This window comes from Prionailurus viverrinus, chromosome E1 (genome assembly GCF_022837055.1).
Source record: "Prionailurus viverrinus isolate Anna chromosome E1, UM_Priviv_1.0, whole genome shotgun sequence".
NCBI lineage: Eukaryota > Metazoa > Chordata > Mammalia > Carnivora > Felidae > Prionailurus > Prionailurus viverrinus.
The window spans coordinates 7,911,391-7,931,227 of NC_062574.1; the positions used below are offsets into that span (position 1 = coordinate 7,911,391).

General features: G+C 46.1%; 1 protein-coding gene across 1 annotated transcript in view; it reads left to right on the forward strand.

Annotated features, from left to right (window-relative positions):
- LOC125151365 (protoheme IX farnesyltransferase, mitochondrial) overlaps positions 1 to 19,837 on the forward strand; it is a 138,307-nt gene that overhangs the window by 25,057 nt on the left and 93,413 nt on the right. The window contains exon 4 of the mRNA XM_047832212.1: positions 8,445 to 8,569. Within this exon, the coding sequence (XP_047688168.1) occupies positions 8,445 to 8,569 (125 nt within the window). The remainder of the gene's footprint in view (positions 1 to 8,444; positions 8,570 to 19,837) is intronic.

Here is a 19,837-nt window from a genome sequence, read left to right on the forward strand (position 1 = left end):
AGATCGTGACCTGAGCCGAAGTCCGACGCTCAACCAACTGAGCCACCCAGACGCCCCTTTGTAGTTATTTTTAACTGACGATCTCAGAAAGGAAGTCCAAGTGCCTGTGTTGTGCTTATGCTCAGAGACCGATAGTTCTCAAAGTATTGAGCCTTTAAAAAAAAATAATTCTCGATAAAACTGCTTCTCCAAGAAAAGCTCTTGCATACGGGCGAAGGCGAAGGCCTTACGTGGTTCAACGCTGCACTGGAAAGTACACTGTGAGATCAGAGCTGGACAGCGTGGCCAGACTCCCACGCCGAGTCTGACAGAACCTCAGTTTATGGTGACAGAGCAAGCGCCCCGTGTCACGTAAGCAGGGAGGCTCCTCCCCACCTTCCAGACTGGGCTCCCTCCCCTGTGACTCATCACCGTGCCCTTAAAACCTGTAGTGGAAGAAACAGCATTGTGGCGTGTAGGCAGGCATACGGTGTTGTCTGAGCTTTCCCGGGCTGGTTTGTGATTCTGTAATCAGTTAGGCGGATGTGGGGGGAGAGGGGGTGTGAGTGCGTGCACGCGTGTCCCTTCGTTTGGTTGAATTTTCTCCTTCTGGAAAGCAGTCTTCGCCGTACTTGTCAAAGAATACCCCGTAAAGCAGAGAGCCGACTATTGTGCAAAAACCGTATGACTGTCTTGATTAGACCCTTCATTGAGCTCACTCCCACTGATGTGTATCTCCATATATAAAACCAGACGTAAATACCTACCATGCTTGCCTTGCTGTTTTTTTTAATTTTTTTTTAATGTTTGTTTATTTCTGAGACCGAGAGAGACAGAGCATGAGTGGGGGAGGGGCAGAGAGAGAGGGAGACACAGAATCAGAAGCAGGCTCCAGGCTCTGAGCTGTCGGCACAGAGCCCGACGCGGGGCTCGAACTCACAAACCGTGAGATCACGACCTGAGCCCAAGTCGGTCGCCCAACCGACTGAGTCACCCAGGCGCCCCCTGCCTTGCTGTTTTTTTAGAGTAGGGTCTATGCAGTTTGTTAGTCATGTATTTTAAGTGCATATACAGTAAAAAGGTTTTAAGTGCAGACACATGTATTTATGTGCACGTACATGTATTTATAATAGTATTTATGCTATTGCACGTAAATGTTATATAGAACAGAAAAATGTATAGCTATTTGTAAATAAAACTCATGTACTCTTATGCCAGCACACTGTATTAATTTTAAGATATGCGAAGTGTGTGTTTTAAAGTAAGTAAAGTCAGAGGTGCCTGGGTGGCTCAGTCGGTTAAGCATCCGACTTCAGCTCAGGTCATGATCTCGCAGTTCGCAGGTTTGAGCCCCTCATCAGGCTCTGTGCAGACAGCTAGGAGCCTGGAGCCTGCTTCAGATTCTGTGTCTCCCTCTTTCTCTGCCCCTCCCCCACTCATGCTCTGTCTTTCTCTCTCTCTCTCTCTCTCAGAAATAAAAATAAACATTAAAAAACAATAAAGTAAAATAAGTCAAATATAAGTGAAAATTCTCATGTACTCTTCCCATATCCCGGAGTTCTCCACACCCTACTTTTTTTTGAAGGTTAGCGCTTCTGAGATTTAAGCACTAGTCAAAGCACTCTGACATTGTAAAGTGCTCCACAAATGTAAGTTTTGTGTTTCTGTCATTGTCATTTTTTACCCACATTTATGGAGGGACTGCTCTCCAGTCTCAAGAGTGAGGCAGTGGTACCTTGGGTTAACAACCCTCGAGGCACGCGGAGCTTGTAAGGCAGTGTTGTATCCTTTCTCGAAGTTCCTAAGGGCACCCCTTAGAAATGTGAAGTCTAAGCTCAGTGGCCAGAGACCTGTTTCATCTAGAATTCTGGGAAGCACATCTCAACAATTAGCAAGAGCACCGCTCATTAACCACGTGCTTTTGTCATAGTGAACCTAGCGTGTCTCTTGAAGGCGTCACATGGCCTGGGCAGGAGTGTGGAAGTCAAGCGCGGTTGGTCCCTAGGGACACTTCCCGTGGGGAGACCCAGACAGTGGGAGAGCTGCACTTGGCGATTGAAGGAGTGAGAGGTACTTCCCTCCCGGTCGCTCGGGAAGACAAAGTCACATCCGTAGGGAGGTGTTTCGAGGAAGCTGACTGGACCTGGTCTGAGAGAGAACCAAGTCAGCTAGAGCTCTTCCATGCAGAAGGGGTTCCCAGGGTCCCCAGATCTGGAGGAAGCGTCCGTCCAAAAACGTGGTCGCGGGGTTCTCGCATCGGGGCCGAGATTACACTTGTTGGCCCTGAGTTCCCTTTGACAGTTCTGTGACTGTTCCCTTAACAGTAAGGTCTTGTTGTCCTCTGAGTTCGCTCCTTTGTTGTAACCACTTCCGTGTGTTGGATGCTGAAGGCCTCTGCCAATGCCTTCAAACCCCTCATCCACCCCTCTGTACCGTCGCTGTCCCCCCAGGCCTCACCCCTTCCCACCCAGCGCTCTGCAGCGGCCTTTACGTGGTGCCCTGAGTGGGTTTTCCTCCACACCGGTCGGTTCTCCGTGTGGTCGGTGGACTGGCCTTTCCTAAACGCCCCCTCATTCCAGTGCAGGCTGGTCTTCTTTCACTACACAACAAGTTAGCACAACTTGGTGCTTTAAAACAGCGCGCAGTTATTTCCGGGCCCGGCCCGGCCGGATCCTCCGCCCGGGAGTCAGCGTTGGGGTCGGGGCTGTGGTTCTCACCTGGGGGCCTCTTCCAGGCTCGCTGAGTTCATTTCTCTGGCTGCCTGGGACCGAGGACCCCGTTTTCCTTCCAGCCATCCGCCCGGACTGTCCTGCTCCTCTAGGCGGCCTGCCGTTCGCTGCCACGTGGCCCTCCTGGGCCGTTCACCTCGGGGACTTCTGCTCCTTCCAGCCCCGTGGGGCCTGCGGACTTGCACCTGTTTCCGGACAAACCTGTATTACACAGCTCTCCCCAGGGAGGGCTGGCAGACGAGCCCGTATTTGTGGACTCCTGTTAACGACGGGCTGTGGAAGAAGGTGGCCCCGGCAGATCTCAGACAGGGCTTTATGGTTCGGAAGAGACGGGTGGACCTGCAGCTGGGCGGAGCTGGGCCTGGTAGGCGGGACTGCTGTTCCCTAGGCACCTGCACAGGCTGCCGCTGACTCTCTCTGCACAGGATGCTTGCGCATCACCGGCCGGGCGCCCACCCAGGAGGGTGGGTCAGGCTCCACCAGGAGCGGGACTATGACTCTTCCTTGACTTCCTCCCAGAGACGTCAGGGCCCAGAGTCCAGCGCCTCTGGGCCTCTGTTGGATGGGTCATGCTTCGTTGGCAGCATTGATTTCATGTTTACATGTGAAGGGGCAGAATAGGAGATTACCAAATAAAATATAATTTCAAGTGTTATTAATGAAAGAATATATTACACCCACTTCTAATGAGATCCTGGTGTTGCAAAATGATTCCACATAATGAATCCCAGGAAATCAATGAAAAGTTTAATTACAGTTTTGGCCGTTCTGTATGAGAATATTGCCGTGGTCAATTTTACTTGTACAGTTTATCAATCCCTTCTGCCTCTCTCTTTTCTTTAAATTAATTGCCTTGACAAAGCAGGTATAAACACATTCTTTGTTAGGGTTTGATGTTTTGGCAGAAATGTGTTATCAAATGCAGATTTCCTCCTCTGTAATAGTAATAATAGTCCCTATCACTTTGTAAGTGCTGTACCATTTACGGTTCATACAGCTTTACATCAGGCAGTCTTTCTACTTGGTAAATTGAGTCACTCTTCTGTCTCACTGAGACATAGTCCCTTGGGCAATTTTTTTGCAAACCGCCTTCCACCTCTTCTCTACTTACCCGTCAGAAATTTGATGGTCTTCCTCTATCGTCCGTCACTCAGTCAAGCTCTGAGGCAGATGAAAAGAAAAACAGGAGACTTTCTCCTCTGAACCATCAGTTTTGCCTTCATGGAGCTACGCACCCTTTCTGGTTTTCAGCAAAGCGAATTTTCTTTTTGCAGTTTTTCTTTTGACAGTTCAGTGATTGCGGTGCCATCTCGCCCACCGGGGTGGAAATGCTTTGTTTGTTTTTAGCTGCTGATAAAACACAATACAAAATGTTGATGTGGATGTTTAGAGATAGCTAAAGCCATACTGGTGACTCTAGAGTTTACTAATTGTGTATTGAGAAAGTTACTGTGGATTTTCTAAGCTCTTTTAATGACCATAGTTGTTTAGTCTGCTTTTGGTTAAAGGTTCAAGGCCTTAACACAGAATCAAGGATGATGTCAAATGATTGGCTCCATGGATGTAAAAAAACTTACTTAGTTCGTTTCGAGAGGGCAAGCCCTGTGGTTTCTATTCCCTCCAGTCCTCCCACTGCCACCATCAAGCTTTCTTGCTGGTGGTTCAGTTGAGAAGTAGCCTGGGTGTTCCAGACTTTTCTTCCGGTCCTGGCTTGTCACCACACCCGGGTGATTGGCGAGGGGTCACCTAACCTCTCTCCAGAGCTTTTGAGTTGTGCAGAGAGCAAGGTGACACTCGGTCTCAGACACGGGACTGTCCATGAAGCTTTGTGATTGAAGGTGTGACATCGGTAAAGAATGAAGAATCCTCCTCAAAGACTGGAGCTATTTCGAGTATCGTGAAAGGAGTTTCGTTTATTCTAAAGATGCCCTTCTTGGTAGTTGCCGTGTGCACGCAGGTATGGCTAAATGGACCGCTAAATGAGAAGCTGTTCTTTCCCTGTTGCCTGTGGGTAAAAGGTCCCTTCACATGCACCTGCAACTGCTGTACTCGAGCCTGGAGTCACCGTGGCATTTGCTTTTGGGCGTAAGTCTCCAGGCAGCCATTGTCTATACTCACGTGAGATTCTTACGCTCTGGCTTGTAGTACGATTTGTGGGCCCGGGCAGGCTGGGCCCCCGGAGCAGAGGAGGGGAGAGGGGACAGGGCGCGCTCTCTGGCCTAAGCCAGGCCCTTTTTTCTCTTCTTTGCCTTCAGCTCCTGATCTGCTGCTCATCCTTTTTTGTAACCTTTATCCCAACCTGTGTTCTCGCTCCTGGACTCGCTCTGCTGTCTACTTAACACTGAGCATCTGTGCTCTGTTCTGGAGGTTAAATCATCTCCCGGGAGATGTGGATGCAAACCCCATTTGGGGACCACGCCATTCAAGGAGGGACCTCCTTGCCAACGGACATGTTCACTAGAGACTTCTGGTTTAGGGTGCCCATCTCCGCACACGTACGTCACTCCCCGTTGCACATTGCCGTGAGCCCAGGCAGAGAAATATGGAGACACCGAGAAGCCCGTGTCTGGTCTAGATATTCGGGGCTTGTCCACATGGTAAAACAACAGAGAGTTTCTATATGTTGCTGATAAAACTAGCCTGAAGGACATGCCAAGCAATTCGTGATCATTAGGAGGAATTACCAATTTCCCTGGCATTTTTTGTTGATGTCAGTGGTGGTGCCCCTGGCACTGTTTCCCGCGGCCCCTCGATGACACCTCATCCTCCTGACTCTTGTCTCCTGATGTTCTTTGTGTCTGTCCCTGCTTCCTTTCCCCCATCTGCCAAGTTCTGACTTTTTCATACACTTCTTCCCACCGCACTTAGTGTCCATCAACGACCTCATCCATCCCCCTTGGGCTCAGTCCTGGTCTCTGGGCAAGTGACTTCAGAGCTTCGTGTTTCTCTCCTGCCTCCCAGTCTCTTTCCTTTCAGATTTGTACCTTTCCACGCAGATACCCGTGGTTCTTCAACACCAGCACATTTTTCCTGAGACCAGCTAGCTTGCTCACCTTTCCCTGGATGTACTCCTTTCTGGTAATGTTCTGATCCTTCTCCAAGTCCCCGGTGCAACACTTTACCTTGTATCCTTTTTTCTTGTTACTTTGTTTGGTCTTTCCATTTCTCACATTTATCAAGTCCGAGCAATGGACCCGTCACAATATCCCTTATATCTATTTGAGTCCCGCGTTTACTACCTCATTCAGAGTGGATTGACCGTATAGCCTCTCAGGGCATCTGGGTGGCTCAGTCGGTTAAGCGTCTGACTCTTGATTTCGGCTCAGGTCATGAGCTCACAGTTTGTGGGTTCGAGCCCCGTGTCGGGCTCCACGCTGACAGCACAATGCCTGCTTGGGATTCCCAGTCTCCCTCTCTCTGTCTGCCCCTCTCCTGCTCATGCTCTCTCTCTCTCTCTCTCTCTCTCTCTCTCTCTCTCTCTCTCTCTCTCTCAAAATAAATAAACTTAAAAAAATCAACGACAGTACAGCCTCTCAAACTGTTTGTCTGAAACACTCCCTGCCTGTTGTGAATCACGGTGCCTGTTGCTTCCAGGCTGGCCTCCAGTGACGGGTCCCTGCCCTGCATGGGGCCGTCAGTGAGTCCCCTGCCAACCGAACGGCATGTAAACTCCTCACCCTGAGCTCTGCCTGCGGTGTGGCAGCCTGTACCCCTCTTCCCCTTCCTCTGGTAAACACTGCTGTGTCCCTCGCGGAGCGCTAGCCGTGACCATCCTGCAGCAATGAAGGCCGCCGTCACAGCTCCTGCCTGAGGGGGTTTCCGGAGAGGAAGGTCCTCCCTAACAAGTCATATCTGAGACCTCCCTAACAAGTCATATCTGAGACCTCCCTAACAAGTCATATCTGAGATCTGAAGGACTCGGAAGGGGGCAGGGGACACAAAAGCACAGGGACCCTGAGGCAAGAAAGCTGGGCCTTCCTGATGGAGAGCAGTGAGTGGGCTAGAGAGAGCTACAACACACACACACACACACACACACACACGACAGAGGAGTTTGCCTGTTAGTCCTGGTGTAGTGTCAAGGGGCTTTCTTTCTTCCTGTTTTGTTTTTTTTTTTTTTTTAATATTTATCTTGAGAGAGAGCGTGCACACATGCATGCGCATGAGCAGGGGAGGGGCGGAGAGAGAGGGAAAGAGAGACTCCCAAGTAGGGTCCACACTCAGCAGCACAGCCCAGACCCATGAACCGTGAGATCAGGACCTGAGCCGGAACCAAGAGTCTCATGCTTAACCAACTAAGCCACCCAGGCGCCCCTGGGGACTTTCTAAGCGGGGTGATATGATCTGTTTATACTTATAAAATCTCATTTGGGAGAGGGGAGGGGACAAGGCGGAAGCAAGGAGGCCACGTAAGGGACAGGCCCTTGCACTTGTCCACACAAGATAGTAGCTCGGACTAGATTACACGTTTCTTAACCTCAGCACTGTTGACATTTGGGGCCAGAAAATTCTTTGGTTTGGGGGTGGGGGGCTGCTCTCTGCGCCATAAGGTGTTTAGAGGCATCCCTGGCCTCCACCCACTGGAGGACAGCGTTATCCTCCCACCTGCAGTGTGACAACCAAATATGTCCAGATATTACCAGATGTCCCCTGGGGGCAGAGCCACCCTGGTTATGAATCAGCGGGCTTGACATTGGCAGTAGAGGTGGGGTTAACAGACAGTACCTCTCCACAGCTGCGATGTAGGGCAGGGTGAGACTCAACAGTGCTCCCCAGGTGTTTGGTTCGAAATCCAGGCAGATGGTGTCCGATTACTAGAGACACTCGACATTGGTCTCTCTTGCCCTTGTGCCTGCTCTCGGAACTACCCAACCGCCTGTGATGTCTCCCACCCTCCCACTCTCCACCGTGTCCTACCTCCCCTCCCGAAGCTCCAGCTTGGATGCCGTCTGGTCGAAGTCTTCTCCCATCAGTCCACCATTGGTGATCCTTTTTCCAGTGAACTTCTGCAGCCCCATATCAGTCCCAGTCCTAGACACTGTCTGGCCCTGCCAGCTTCTGTAAACCCCCAGGAAGGAAGGACCAGGTCCTAACGAAAGGAGCAGCCTTAGCAGATGCTTGCATGACACGGCTTTGCGCCTTCACCTCGCCCCTCCCCTCGGCTCCCCCTGGGGGCTGTAGGACTGTCACCTCCCTCTGGTACTCCTCTAGCCGGATTCTGGGCCCCAGAACCATCTTCTCAGGTTGCTCTCTCATCTGCTCAGGTTGTCTGGAGCTTGTCCTGGACTTGGGACTCCTTTTGTATGTGTCAGAGTTACTGACGTGTGTCTGTCACCTCCCTGCCCAGTAAGGTCCCCAACAGTAGGAACGAGACCTTATGTACCTTCATCCTGTACTCGGCCTGGCACGCAGCCAGGTGCTGGTCGGGAATTAGGTATTCAGTAAGGGTTTGTTGGATGAAGAAGTGAACATTGATCTTTTTTTTTTTTTTTTTTTTTTTTTTTTTACTCTTGAGTATAATGGACTTAAAGGAATATTAGCATTTTTCTACTAATGAACGTATATAATGTTTATAATCAGAAAAAAATTTTAATTGTTTTAATGAGAGAGGATCCGTCCATAGTTGGTGTCACTGATGAAATTGATTGGTGTGTGTGGAAGAGGGCTTGTTTTTGGGCTTTAACATAAGTCCCGAGTCTGCATCGGTGATGAGACTGCTCTGTTTCTGTATTGCAGCTCTCGTTGTCAGCACCACCTCGGCTGGATTTGCGCTGGCCCCGGGACCTTTTGACCTGCCGTGTTTCCTGCTTACTTTTGTGGGAACGGGCCTTGCATCCTGTGCTGCCAACTCCATCAATCAGGTCAGTCAGTCACTTTTCAGCGCGATTATGGTGATGTGACTTTCTCCCAGACGGTGGTATTGTCACGCGTTTATAAATGACTTCCGAGACCACGTATAGAGATGGAGAGGTCCCGGGAGCTTGTGACACCACGTATCCTGTGGAGGTCTGTGGGTGACACAGCCCGTCTGTCTCTTCTGCGGTGAACGGTTTTCAGGTGTTTCAGGTGAGAGAGCAGCCATGTATCGGCTTCAAACGGCCAGGCGCCCTTGGGTTGGAACGGGTTTCGAGCTGTTTGCTCGGCTTTCTGCTCTCCTGCATTTCAGGCACCTTCCCCCGAGCTTATCATTGTATGTGTTCTTCTTTCTTTGGTTTGATTTGTCTCCATTTGTTTACATACACAACATTGTATTTTATATTTTATTTTATTTATTTTTTGAAGTTAATTTATTTTGAGAGAGACTGAGACAGCACAAGTGGGGCAGGGGCAGAGAGAGAGGGAGGGAGGGAGAGAGAAAGAGAGTGAGAGAGAGAGAGAGAGAGAGAGAGAAAGAGAGGAAGGGAGGGAGGGAAGGAGAAGAGAGAAAGAGAGAAAGAGAGAGAGAAAAAAAGAAAGAAAGAGAGAGAGAAAGAGAGAGAGAAAAAAAGAAAGAGAGAAAGAGAGAAAGAAAAGAAAGAAAAGAAAGAAAGGAAAGAAAGAAAGAAGGAAGGAAGGAAAGAAGGAAAGAAAGAAAGAAAAGAAAGAAAGGAAGGAAGGAAAGAAGGAAAGAAAGAAAAGAAAGGAAGGAAGGAAGGAAAGAAAGAAGGAAAGAAAGAAGGAAAGAAAGAAAGAATGAATGAATGAATGAATGAATCCCCAGCAGGCTCCACACTGTCAGCACCGAGCCTGATGCGGCGGAGCTTGAACTCATGCAACAGATCATGACCTGAGCCGAAACCAAGAGTCGAATGCTTAACCGACTGAGCCACCCTGGTGCCCTGGGATTTTGTATTTTAAACAAGCATATCCAGCTTTTAAAAAAAAAAAACAAAAACCAAAAACAAAAAACAAACGGTAATTCAGTATTCAGTAAACTTGGTGTATAGAATCAGAATATATTTTAAAAAATAATTAGCATATTATTTTTAATGCATCCTTTTGTCCCCTATTATTTTAAATATCAGAATAGCTCTCTGAAATAGTTCTCTCCTCCCACCCCCCACCCCCCGCCCTGTCCCACGCCTGGTCATTGCAGTGTGCGCCCCAGCATGCATATTTTTCATCTAATACCAAGAGTGAAAAAGTCTTGGCTGAAACTTAAGGAAAGTTGTTTTCATCACCAGAACACCCAAGGGGAGTTGGCACAGTTTTAAAACAGGAATTCAAGTTACCAGTAGAAAAACAGCGTGGCTGAGTGGATGTATAAATCGGCATCCTGCAAAATATGGGAATTTTAATTTGATAATGCCTCGTATCATTAGGCTTTTACAACGTGTTACCAGCTGTCTGGGGAGGGATCAGTCTCTTTCAAATACAGTTTATTTATTTATTTTTTTGTTACAATTTTTCATGTGGAAACAGTCTCATGGGGAGGGAGGTCCAAATAATCCTGCTCCTTTTCCAAAAGTCTCATCCCATCCTGCAGACCACGGCCCAGCTCTTCCAGATTATTCCTCCCTTCTGCCCCCTGCCCTTGCTGTCTGGCTGGCAAAATAATCATGGTTTCACCACGAAATGTTTCTAATGAAATTTTGAATAGAAAGCACTTTAAGCAAAATGGATTTGTGTTGCTATTTTGGGTCTGTATTGCAAAATATTTCTTAAATTATTACTTCTGTTTAGTTACAAATCTAGGTCATAAGATTAAGCCAGGAGGGAACACACATCCCAGTTTTCAGGCTCCTTTTTTCAATTGAAGACCTACATGTATCCTCGAGGTACCAGCCACTGTCTCCTTTTTAAATAAAATTTAAAATGAAAGTGTAGACACTCAGAAGATCATCGGCAACTATCTGATAGGCATCAAATGATTCCAAAATCCCAAAATAGTATACGAAATAATAGAGTTGCCTTGAGTTTGAGCTGCCCCAGTCCTCCTGTCCCCCACCCGAAAACAAAGGTGGTTCAAGAATTTATTATGGAAAAAAAAGCCTGTCGATTGTAGCAAGAAAAGACCCGGGGCGGGGGAGGGGGGTTTGTTTTGTTTTGTTTTGTTTTGTTTTTTTTTTTTTTTTTTTTTTTTTTTTACATTTAGGCAGAAATTTTCAGAAACTGAACGTAAACCAAAGTTTTAGAAATTTTAAAAGTTTAAATGAGTTCAGACGGCTGCTTTGTTTTGTCGTCTGCAGGGAAGTGAGTTAGGTTCTGTCAATTCCAAACTACTGAGAAGAGCCAGACTCTATGAGGGGGATTCTCTCTGCATCTGACAAATCGCTAAGTCTCCCTCGTCTATTCCCAGGCTGGCTTTCTAGCCCCGTTGACACTCACTGAGGCAGCTTTCCTGCTCTTCCTCTGGAACACTCCCATGTCTTCCTCCACGGTTGCTGATCCCCCACCCACCCCCCCCTGCCCCCCCCAGGGTTCTTCAGTGCTGTGCGTAACGTAGGCCCTTAATCCATGCTTATTGGGCACAGAATAGTTTCATCTTTCTTACATTCCTCATATTGCCTTCTTCCCCTTGTCTTGGACTGAAGTTTCATTTGGAAACATCACAATACTTAAAAATCTTAATGATTTTGAATTGTTGAATTCCATTGTGGGTTTTTTGTGTTTTGGGTTTTTTTTGTACTATTTATTTATTTTTGAGAGAGAGAAAGAGAGATCATGTGAGTTGGTGAGGAGCAGAGAGAGAGGAAGACAGAATCCCAAGCAGGCTCCAGGCTCCAAGCTGTAAGCACAGAGCCCTGTGAGGGGCTCGAACTCATGAACAATGAGATCATGACCTGAACCGAAGTCGAACGCTTAACCGACTGAGCCACCCAGACGCTCCTGGTAACCACTTTTCTACTCTCTGGCTTTTGTAAAAAAAAATTTTTTTTAATGTTTATTTATTTTTGACAGAGAGAGACAGAGCATGAGCCAGGGAGGGGCAGAGAGAGAGGGAGACACAGAATCGGAAGCAGGCTCCAGGCTCCGAGCCATCTGCCCAGAGCCCGACGCGGGCTGCGAGATCTCACAGACTGCGAGATCACGACCTGAGCCGAAGTCGGGCGCTCAACCAGCTAAGCCACTCAGGCGCCCCTCTACTCTCTGACTTTCTAATACGCAGTGATGGTGATGAGCACTTCACATGGTGCCAATGAGAAGCATAACAAGCTGATTTAAAGCAAACACACAAAAGACCTCCTGGGAAGAAATTTCCCTGTACTTAAAACACATATCTTCTTGGATTTTAACTTTTTAATTTTAAAAACTACATATCTTTTAATGCACAGTCTTAGTAATCTATCTAAAGAAATAGTTAAGGACATGTTCAAAGATTTCAGCTGCAAGAATTTCATCTCAGCATATCTACATGGGCCAAAGACTGGAAATTCCTAAAATGTCAGCTAAGGAGAAACCGATTAAAGAAATCACAGTATATCCATATACAATCATGTTATCAGCAAATACTGAGGTGGGAAATGTTCATGGTATACTACTTAAAGGAGAAAATATATAGAGGCAAGTTGTATTATACATGTAAATCATTTCTGCGTGAAGTTAATAAGGATGTGAAGGTTGTGTGTGTAAAAAAAAAAAAGTCTATGATAATACAAATCAAAATGTTAACCAGTGAGTCTGCTTGGGAGGCGGGATATATAAGCACCACAAAGCTGGAAGTTTCCATTTATTCTCTGCTGTAAGTCTAAAGCACAGAGCAGTGCCTGGCACCAGGGAAACATAAAATAAAAAATGTTACTGTTGTTTTTGCTTATTTCTGTTTTCTCACTGATCTGCAATGGAACCATTATTTGCATGACACATTTTTTTTAAAATGCTGCTTTTACAAAGAATAATTCAGTGATGAAACAGAATGTTTTACAAATAGAAATGGCACTAATGCCCCCTACCTTGTAGGGTAGTAAGGTTCAAATAATAACTTATGGGGTGCCTGGTGGCTCAGTCGGTTAAGCATCCGACTTTGGCTCAGGTCATGAGATTTCGGTCAATGAGTTCAAGCCCCGCGTTGGGCTCTGTGCTGGCAGCTCGGAGCCTGGAGCCTGCTTCTGATTCTGTGTATGTGTGTGTGTCTCTCTCTCTGCCCCTCCCACGCTCATACTTTGTTTTTCTCTCTCTCTCAAAAATAAATAAACATTAAAAAAAACCAAAAAAACAAAAATTTATGTAGGGGCACCTCAGTGGCTCAGTCTGTTAGGCGTCTGACTCCTGGTTTCAGCTCAGGTCGTGATCTCACAGTTCTGTGGCTTCGAGCCCCGCATCAGGCTCTGCACTGACAGAGTTTGTAAATAAAGTTTAAAAATAATAATAATAATAATAATAATTTATGTCAACGTGCTTTGTAAGCTCTGCAACACTGTACAGATGTCAGCAATTAGACCACATACATTCCAACTTAAACCCGTCTCATTCATGTTTTGGCTGGTAGCCCTGATCTCATGAAGGACATCCCCTTTAAAAACAATTCGAGACGGGGCACCTGGGTGCCGTGGTCAGTTGAGTGTCTGACTCTTGGTTTCGGCTCAGGTCATGATCTCATGGTTCACGGCTTCGAGCCCCGCATCGGGCTCCACGCTGATGGTGCGGAGCCTGCTTGACGATTTATCTCCCTCCCTGTCTCTCTTCCCCTCCACAGCTCGCATGCTCTGTCTCTCTCTCAGAATAAACCAACTTAAGATAAGTAAATACATAAAAATAAGAACAGTTAGAGGCGCGTGCAGTGCAGCTACGGAAACAAAAAGCTGCAACAGTGGAGAAGCGGTCGAGAGAGTGGGGGCACATCCATCAGGAGGAACGGCAGGGTACCAGGAAAGCGTACCCTGTAGCAACGTACCTGCCGACATTCAGTGTTCCCCTCCATTAAAAAACTATCATCTCTTTGTAACAGAAGTGAAATAACCCCAAATGCATTTTATTATACCAATCTCTACTATGTCAAACACTCAATCACACTGACAATTTCCTGACATTTCTTATCTTTTTCAATTTCTTAATTCTTTCCTCTTGAATTTATTCAGCTTTTGCACTTCTGAGGTCGCTTGTTTCTCAAGGTGCGATCAGTCGAAGCCATCCGTCACATTTTATCGTTCAGTTGCTAAATTTTACGGATGGCTTTCATCCTTTGAAGGCATACTCGCTTTAAGGCCTGGCTATGGTTTCAGATGAAGCGTGCGTATGTTTTACAAAACGTGGGTGTAATTCCTTCGTACATTTTAATGTTAGTGGTTTCAAATATATATATATGTATATGTATATACATCTTTATGCACTAGTCACTACTTCATAAATCAGAAGCTGAAGCTCATTTTCTCTCCCTACAACAAATGTAGGAATTGGTTTTCCAAAGCCGTACTTTTCCGATCACAGAGAGATCACAGAAGTCGGGTACAAAGAAGAAACACTCAGAACTAAATTAATAACAGCTAAAAGAAGGATTTAAAAAATATGAGATGTTATTTGAATCCTTTTGTAAATCCGGACAGAAAGAAATTTTTTTTCTCCCACAGAACTCTATTAGAAGTTGAAAACTTTTATACATACCAACCACACATAGGCGTTCTTTAAGTTGAACGCCAGCTCCCCAAAAAACCCAGTAAATTCTTGCTTTTCACCAACAACTATTTCTTTATCTACCTGCTATTCCAGAACTCCGTTAAAGCTTTGTGGCCTAGTGCTCTTTGCTCTGCTTACACTAATGAAATGCACTAATGAAACTGTTCTCACATTCCTTTGTTTGAATTTTATGAGACTGTGTAGCAACACTAAAACTAAAATACTTCCCATGTTATTTGGAAAACACTGTACTCTAGGAAGCTCACCGACACCGTAATAAAAATGGGAATTCGGGGCACCCGGGTGGCTAGGTGGGTTGAGCGTCCGACTTTGACTCAGGTCGTGATCTCACAGTCCATGGGCTCCAGCCCCGCGTCAGCCTCTGTGCTGACAGCTCAGAGCCTGGACTCCGCTTCAGATTCTGCGTCTCCCTCTCTCTCTCTGCCCCTCCCCACTTGCTCGTGCGTACGTGCTCTCTCTCTGTCTCAAAAATTAATAATAAACATTAAAAAAATAAAATAGAAAAAAGCCTGTGCCAGCTTTGTAGGTAACGTTAGGTGTGTCCTTTTAATTCAAGTTGTTTTGATTACTTAGGAGGTGGAGTTGTTTTTTGGTTTTGGGAAGTGTTTTTTAACGTTGGCCGTTTGTGTTTGCCAGGAAGTTTTGATGTGTGAAGGTTGGATTGCTCAATATTAGCTCTTTGTCATGTTTAAGGTTTGAATACTTTCTGCTGTTTTCTTTTGAAGTGCAGATGTTTCATATATCTGTGCAGGCAGATCTTTTAATTTTCATTATAGGGTTTCTCAGCTTTGGCCCTCCTGACAGCGTGGGGCGGACGACATTGCTGTGAGGGGCTGTCCCGTTCTGTGTAGGGTGTCCCCCAGCATCCCTGGTCTTTACCCACTGGATGCTTTGGGGCCACACCCCGTAGGCGTGACGACTGCAAATGTCTTCAGACATTGCCAAAGGTTCCCTGGGGACCCAAATCACCCCTGATTGGGAACCACTGCTTTAACGAGTTCTATTCCTGATTTCGCTCTTAGATCTTTACCCAAGATCGGGGCTCCAGTTTCTGCCCCAGGCATTCCGTGGCTCGCATTTCTTCCTGTGTAACCACCCACTGATAGCTGGGGTGGTCACGTGTCCTGGTTTGTGTTTGTGTTCCCGCCGCCGCCGTAGTTCTCAGTTACGCCTCTTTCTCACCCCCCAGTGTTCCCGGTTTGGACAGGAAACTCTAGGGGCTCTATTCACAGGCCACCTGCACCTTCAGTCTTTCCCCGTAAACGAGATGTGGTGGAAGTGCCTTTGCACCAAAAGATCTGGCCTGGGGTTCTGGCTTTTCTATTCACGCCTGTACTCATTGGACAAGCACGGGTTTCCTCACTGCAGCCCAGGTCATCTGGCTTGCCTCACCTCCATCCTTTCTGTAGTTACGGGTACGATCTGCTGGCGGGCCGAATTGTGGTGTTGCGTGCACGCACAGAAAACAGCTTGAAGAGCCTTCTCCTCCATTATGACTCTGTTAGCAAATTGTTCCAGTATGTCGGTGATTTCTTTTGTCTTGGACCGCCTTCATTTTTACAGTATCCCTGGCAGATACCGATTACCACGCTTGTCGCCGGTTTCCAAGGCATCTAGTTCCGTAGGTCGACAGCCCAGTGATGAGAAATGTCTTCCTCATGTTGAGTCAAAGTCTGCCTTCCATAACTTGAACCTATGGGTCATAGTTCTCCTCTCTGGGGAAACTCAGTGTGTCTTCTTCCCCGTGACAATAGTCCCAGGGTATCACTTTCTGTGTAAGTTTTTTTTTTTAATATTTATTAATTATTGAGAAACAGACAGAGCATGAGCATGGGAGGGGCAGAGAGAAGGGGAGACACAGAATGGGAAGCAGGCTCCAGGCTCCGACCTGTCAGCGTAGAGCCTGACGCGGGGCTCGAACTCCTAAACCACGAGATCATGACCTGAGCCGACGTCAGACGCTTAACTGACCGAGCCACCCAGGCACCCCTCGAGGTATCACTTTCCAGCTATGGTTACGGTACCTGTGGTATTCATCTGTGTCTCTTCCTTCGAGAACTCTCACGTCCTTGAGACCCAGCGGTTATGACCTACTTCTTACGTACATCTAGCATATCTTCCCACAAGCATGTAGCGGGCCGGTAGGGCGAAATTCCTCAGGAAGTCGTGTTGGGAATAAAGAAATATTTTTGGGGGGAGTAGGGGCAAGTAGCAAGAAGTGTTAATAATAACAATAATCGCAGCTATTGCTTATTCCGCGCTTGCTACATGCAAGGAATGTTCTGAGCATTTTACTTTAGCTCATCTGTTTAAGTCTGGGTTCATAGGATTTCCAAAAAAAAAAAAAAGAAAGAAAGAAATTGGCTGTTTTGAAAGATCAAAATGAATTCATAACCTAGACTCCGCTCTAAGAACCACTGATGTTCTCGGAGACTTTATTTTGGAGAAAATTACAAGAAAGGCAGAAAACATAAGTAGACTTTCAGATCTGAGCGATAGGTTATAATTAGAAAGGAAAGCTGATAAGGGTATGTTATCTTTAGGATTGAGGGTATCTGTGAATGTTGAAGAATTTTTATGAAAGGAAATGAAAGAGATCAAGAGGTGTGAATGAAGCAAGGTCAAGAAGAGAGGTGTATTTTGTTTCATACTGACAGTGCCCGAGAGACTTTTCATGGCTGAAATAAGGTAAAAAGGAAGAGCTTTGGATAAAAAGCTCGGAATTATAGGGGGGGTAGGGCAGCAGAAAACTCACAGCCCTTTCAACTCTGAAAGGAGAAACAGATAAAGATTTTTCTGTTTTCCCAGCGAATATGAGATTAATATCTAATGCGTCTTTCTCCATTTTCCCTTTCTGTGATGTTTCTTTTGTTTTGACTATGCAGTCTGCCTGGAGCGGTAGGAATTGGCTTTCGTCTGCCGTGTTGAACAAAAGTGGTTATTAAACGTGGTGTTGTATTCTAGGAGAATAAGACTGATGTTAGCAAACACCAGGGATGTGATTCATAGAACATCATGTGTGTAAGAAAAATCAATATGAGAAATACACTTCTCCTCTGAATATTGTGATTTGTTTGACTTTGATGTTTTAACCGGTGGGCAACTCGCATTCATTCAGTGGCCTCTGAAGTCCATACTTGTGGCTTATTCAGATGATTCAGATTAGCTACCGCACTAGGTCAGATTTGCCGGGAGTCTTTGAATAGCATGTGGGAAAGGGTCTCCAGCTAAATATGTTTTTTATATAAGGCAAATGATGAGCATCACGGAACAATGTCAGAAAAAGAAAACACATTTTAAATGCAGAGTCTCTTTTCCTGAATTTATATAACCCCAAATAGTTCCTAAATTACATTTGAGTCCCCTCTCTGGAACGATCCATCTGAGTAGAGTGAGTTTGGCATTGGTATTCATAACCAGAATCACTCCACCTGAAGTTTTGCAGCAAATGCAGAGATGATGATAATTTGAACATGTGTACGTAGCTAGTATTTTGTCATTCACATGCCTCACGAACTGGTCATTATTTAATTAATTCATTCAATTTATTTATTTTGCTTCTTACACCATCTTACACCAGCTCCGTGAGATGACGTTTTTCCCGTGTCGTAGAAGGAGAAAAATGAAGCTTAGCAACGCCACTGGTCACACATCTGAAAAATGGTCCAGCAGACCCCATGGACCCCAGGTTCACTGCTGGTTCCTCTCAATCAACACGTCCTGGTCCAGCCACCACTTTGGAATAGGGTCATTCCCGTCAATAGGAGTCTGCTTTCTACCAAGCTAACTGCTGACATCCTTGCCACTAAGTACCAGAGAAGGGTGTCGTCGCTGGCACGGGCATGGTAACAGCCATTTCTGATGAGAGCGCAGGACCTAAAGCACTTTGCCCTTTGAAAGCTAAGTGCTCAATTAACACTAGCTGTTGTTACTGTTAATAATATTAACGTGTGGTCTGTTTTCAGCCCCATATCCTCCACACTTTGAGAATCGGATTGTCTGTCGGCTGTCTCCAGTGAGGGTCTCCATATAGAGAATGGGACGGGAAAATGTGTTTCTTTTCCTCAGTGTACTAAGAGACTTGGGCTATGCTTGCAAACTGTAGTGTGCGTGTGTGTGTGTGTGTGTGTGTGTGTGTGTGTGTGTACGTGCACGTGCATTTATTTCAAGTGTGTATTTACCTGTATTTGAGTTCTTCATATTTGAATTGTGTGGTCACTTAGTTCAGCAGACATTAGTGGCTCTCTACCATTCCATAGGTTATTATGGAATTGTCTAGGCAGTTCTGGTAAATCTAAGAAATACTGGTAAAAAAAAAAAAAAGATTCATAAATCGAACAAACAGATGTTTAACTGAGACTTTAATGGAAGTAATGGAAATAATACCAATTTGGATTTTTGGAGGAATGATTCTTGGCTTGTGTCTGTGGGTACGTATTGTGATTAAACCTGATTTGGGGGAACTCAGAGGCTTGTCCCTTTCCTGGATGTCTCCATGTCGTTCCAAGGTGAAATCAAATCGAGTTTCTTCCCAAGTGATTCCTTCCTCCCTCCCTTCTTCCTTCCTTCCTTCCTCCTTTCCTTCCTCCCTCCCTCCCTCCTCCCTTCCTTCCTTCCTCCCTCCCTCCTTCCCTCCTCCCTTCCTTCTATCCTCCCTTCCTTCCTCCCTCCCTTCTTCCCTCCCTCCCTCCTTCCCTCCTCCCTTCCTTGCTTCCTCCCTCCTTCCCTTGCCTCTATTGTCCTTCCTTCCTTCCTTCCTTCCTTCCTTCCTTCCTTCCTTCTTAAGTCTTCAGTTATGTTTGGGTTTCCCGATAGTTTGTTCTTCTGAATCCCATGAGCCTGTCCGTTTTCTGCTGGGAACGGCAGGCTCCCCTCCTCTGTTCTGGCTAGGGGCACTCCCGGCTGACTGAGGGCTGATGACACGTATTAGAAACCGACTGTGTGGCCAGTCCCTGGGAGACTGTTCACTGCCTCATCTCATACTCACTCCTTTAGCCTTCGAAACAAACTGCTTTTAAGATTTAATACATGAAAAATCTTGATGCCTTGATATTTATACTTTAAAATTCGAGTCATTTGATGATTCTGAATTCCCTGCTGTGCCCCCAGACACTGGAAAAGAGCGGGAATAGGAACCAGGGTCTCTGGGATGGGCAGTGGGGCAGACTGCTACTCAAGCTCCTTAACCCAGACCAGCTTTGGAGAATTCCTGCTCTTTGCAGCTAGTAACGGAGCCCCAGACTGCTTCGGGCAAGCGATTAGACCTTTGAAAGTTATGTGTAAGTGATTAAGTAAATCCTAAAATTCACATTTTCATGACCACCCACTTCTGTCTTACTGATTTTCTAAAAAGTTTCAGAAAATATTATTTGGCAAGAAGAGGAAATTACTTACCTGTGTGATTAATCTTAAGGAAAGTTTCGCTCTGGCATTTCCTTCAGATCCTATGCCAGATTTCTTCCGGAAGCAGTGATCACAGAGGGAACAAAGAAATTCTAAAGGATCTGAATGATGGAATGTAGAGATAGGGTGAAACAAAAGAGAAAATTTGGTAGTTAATAAGATTTATGTATACT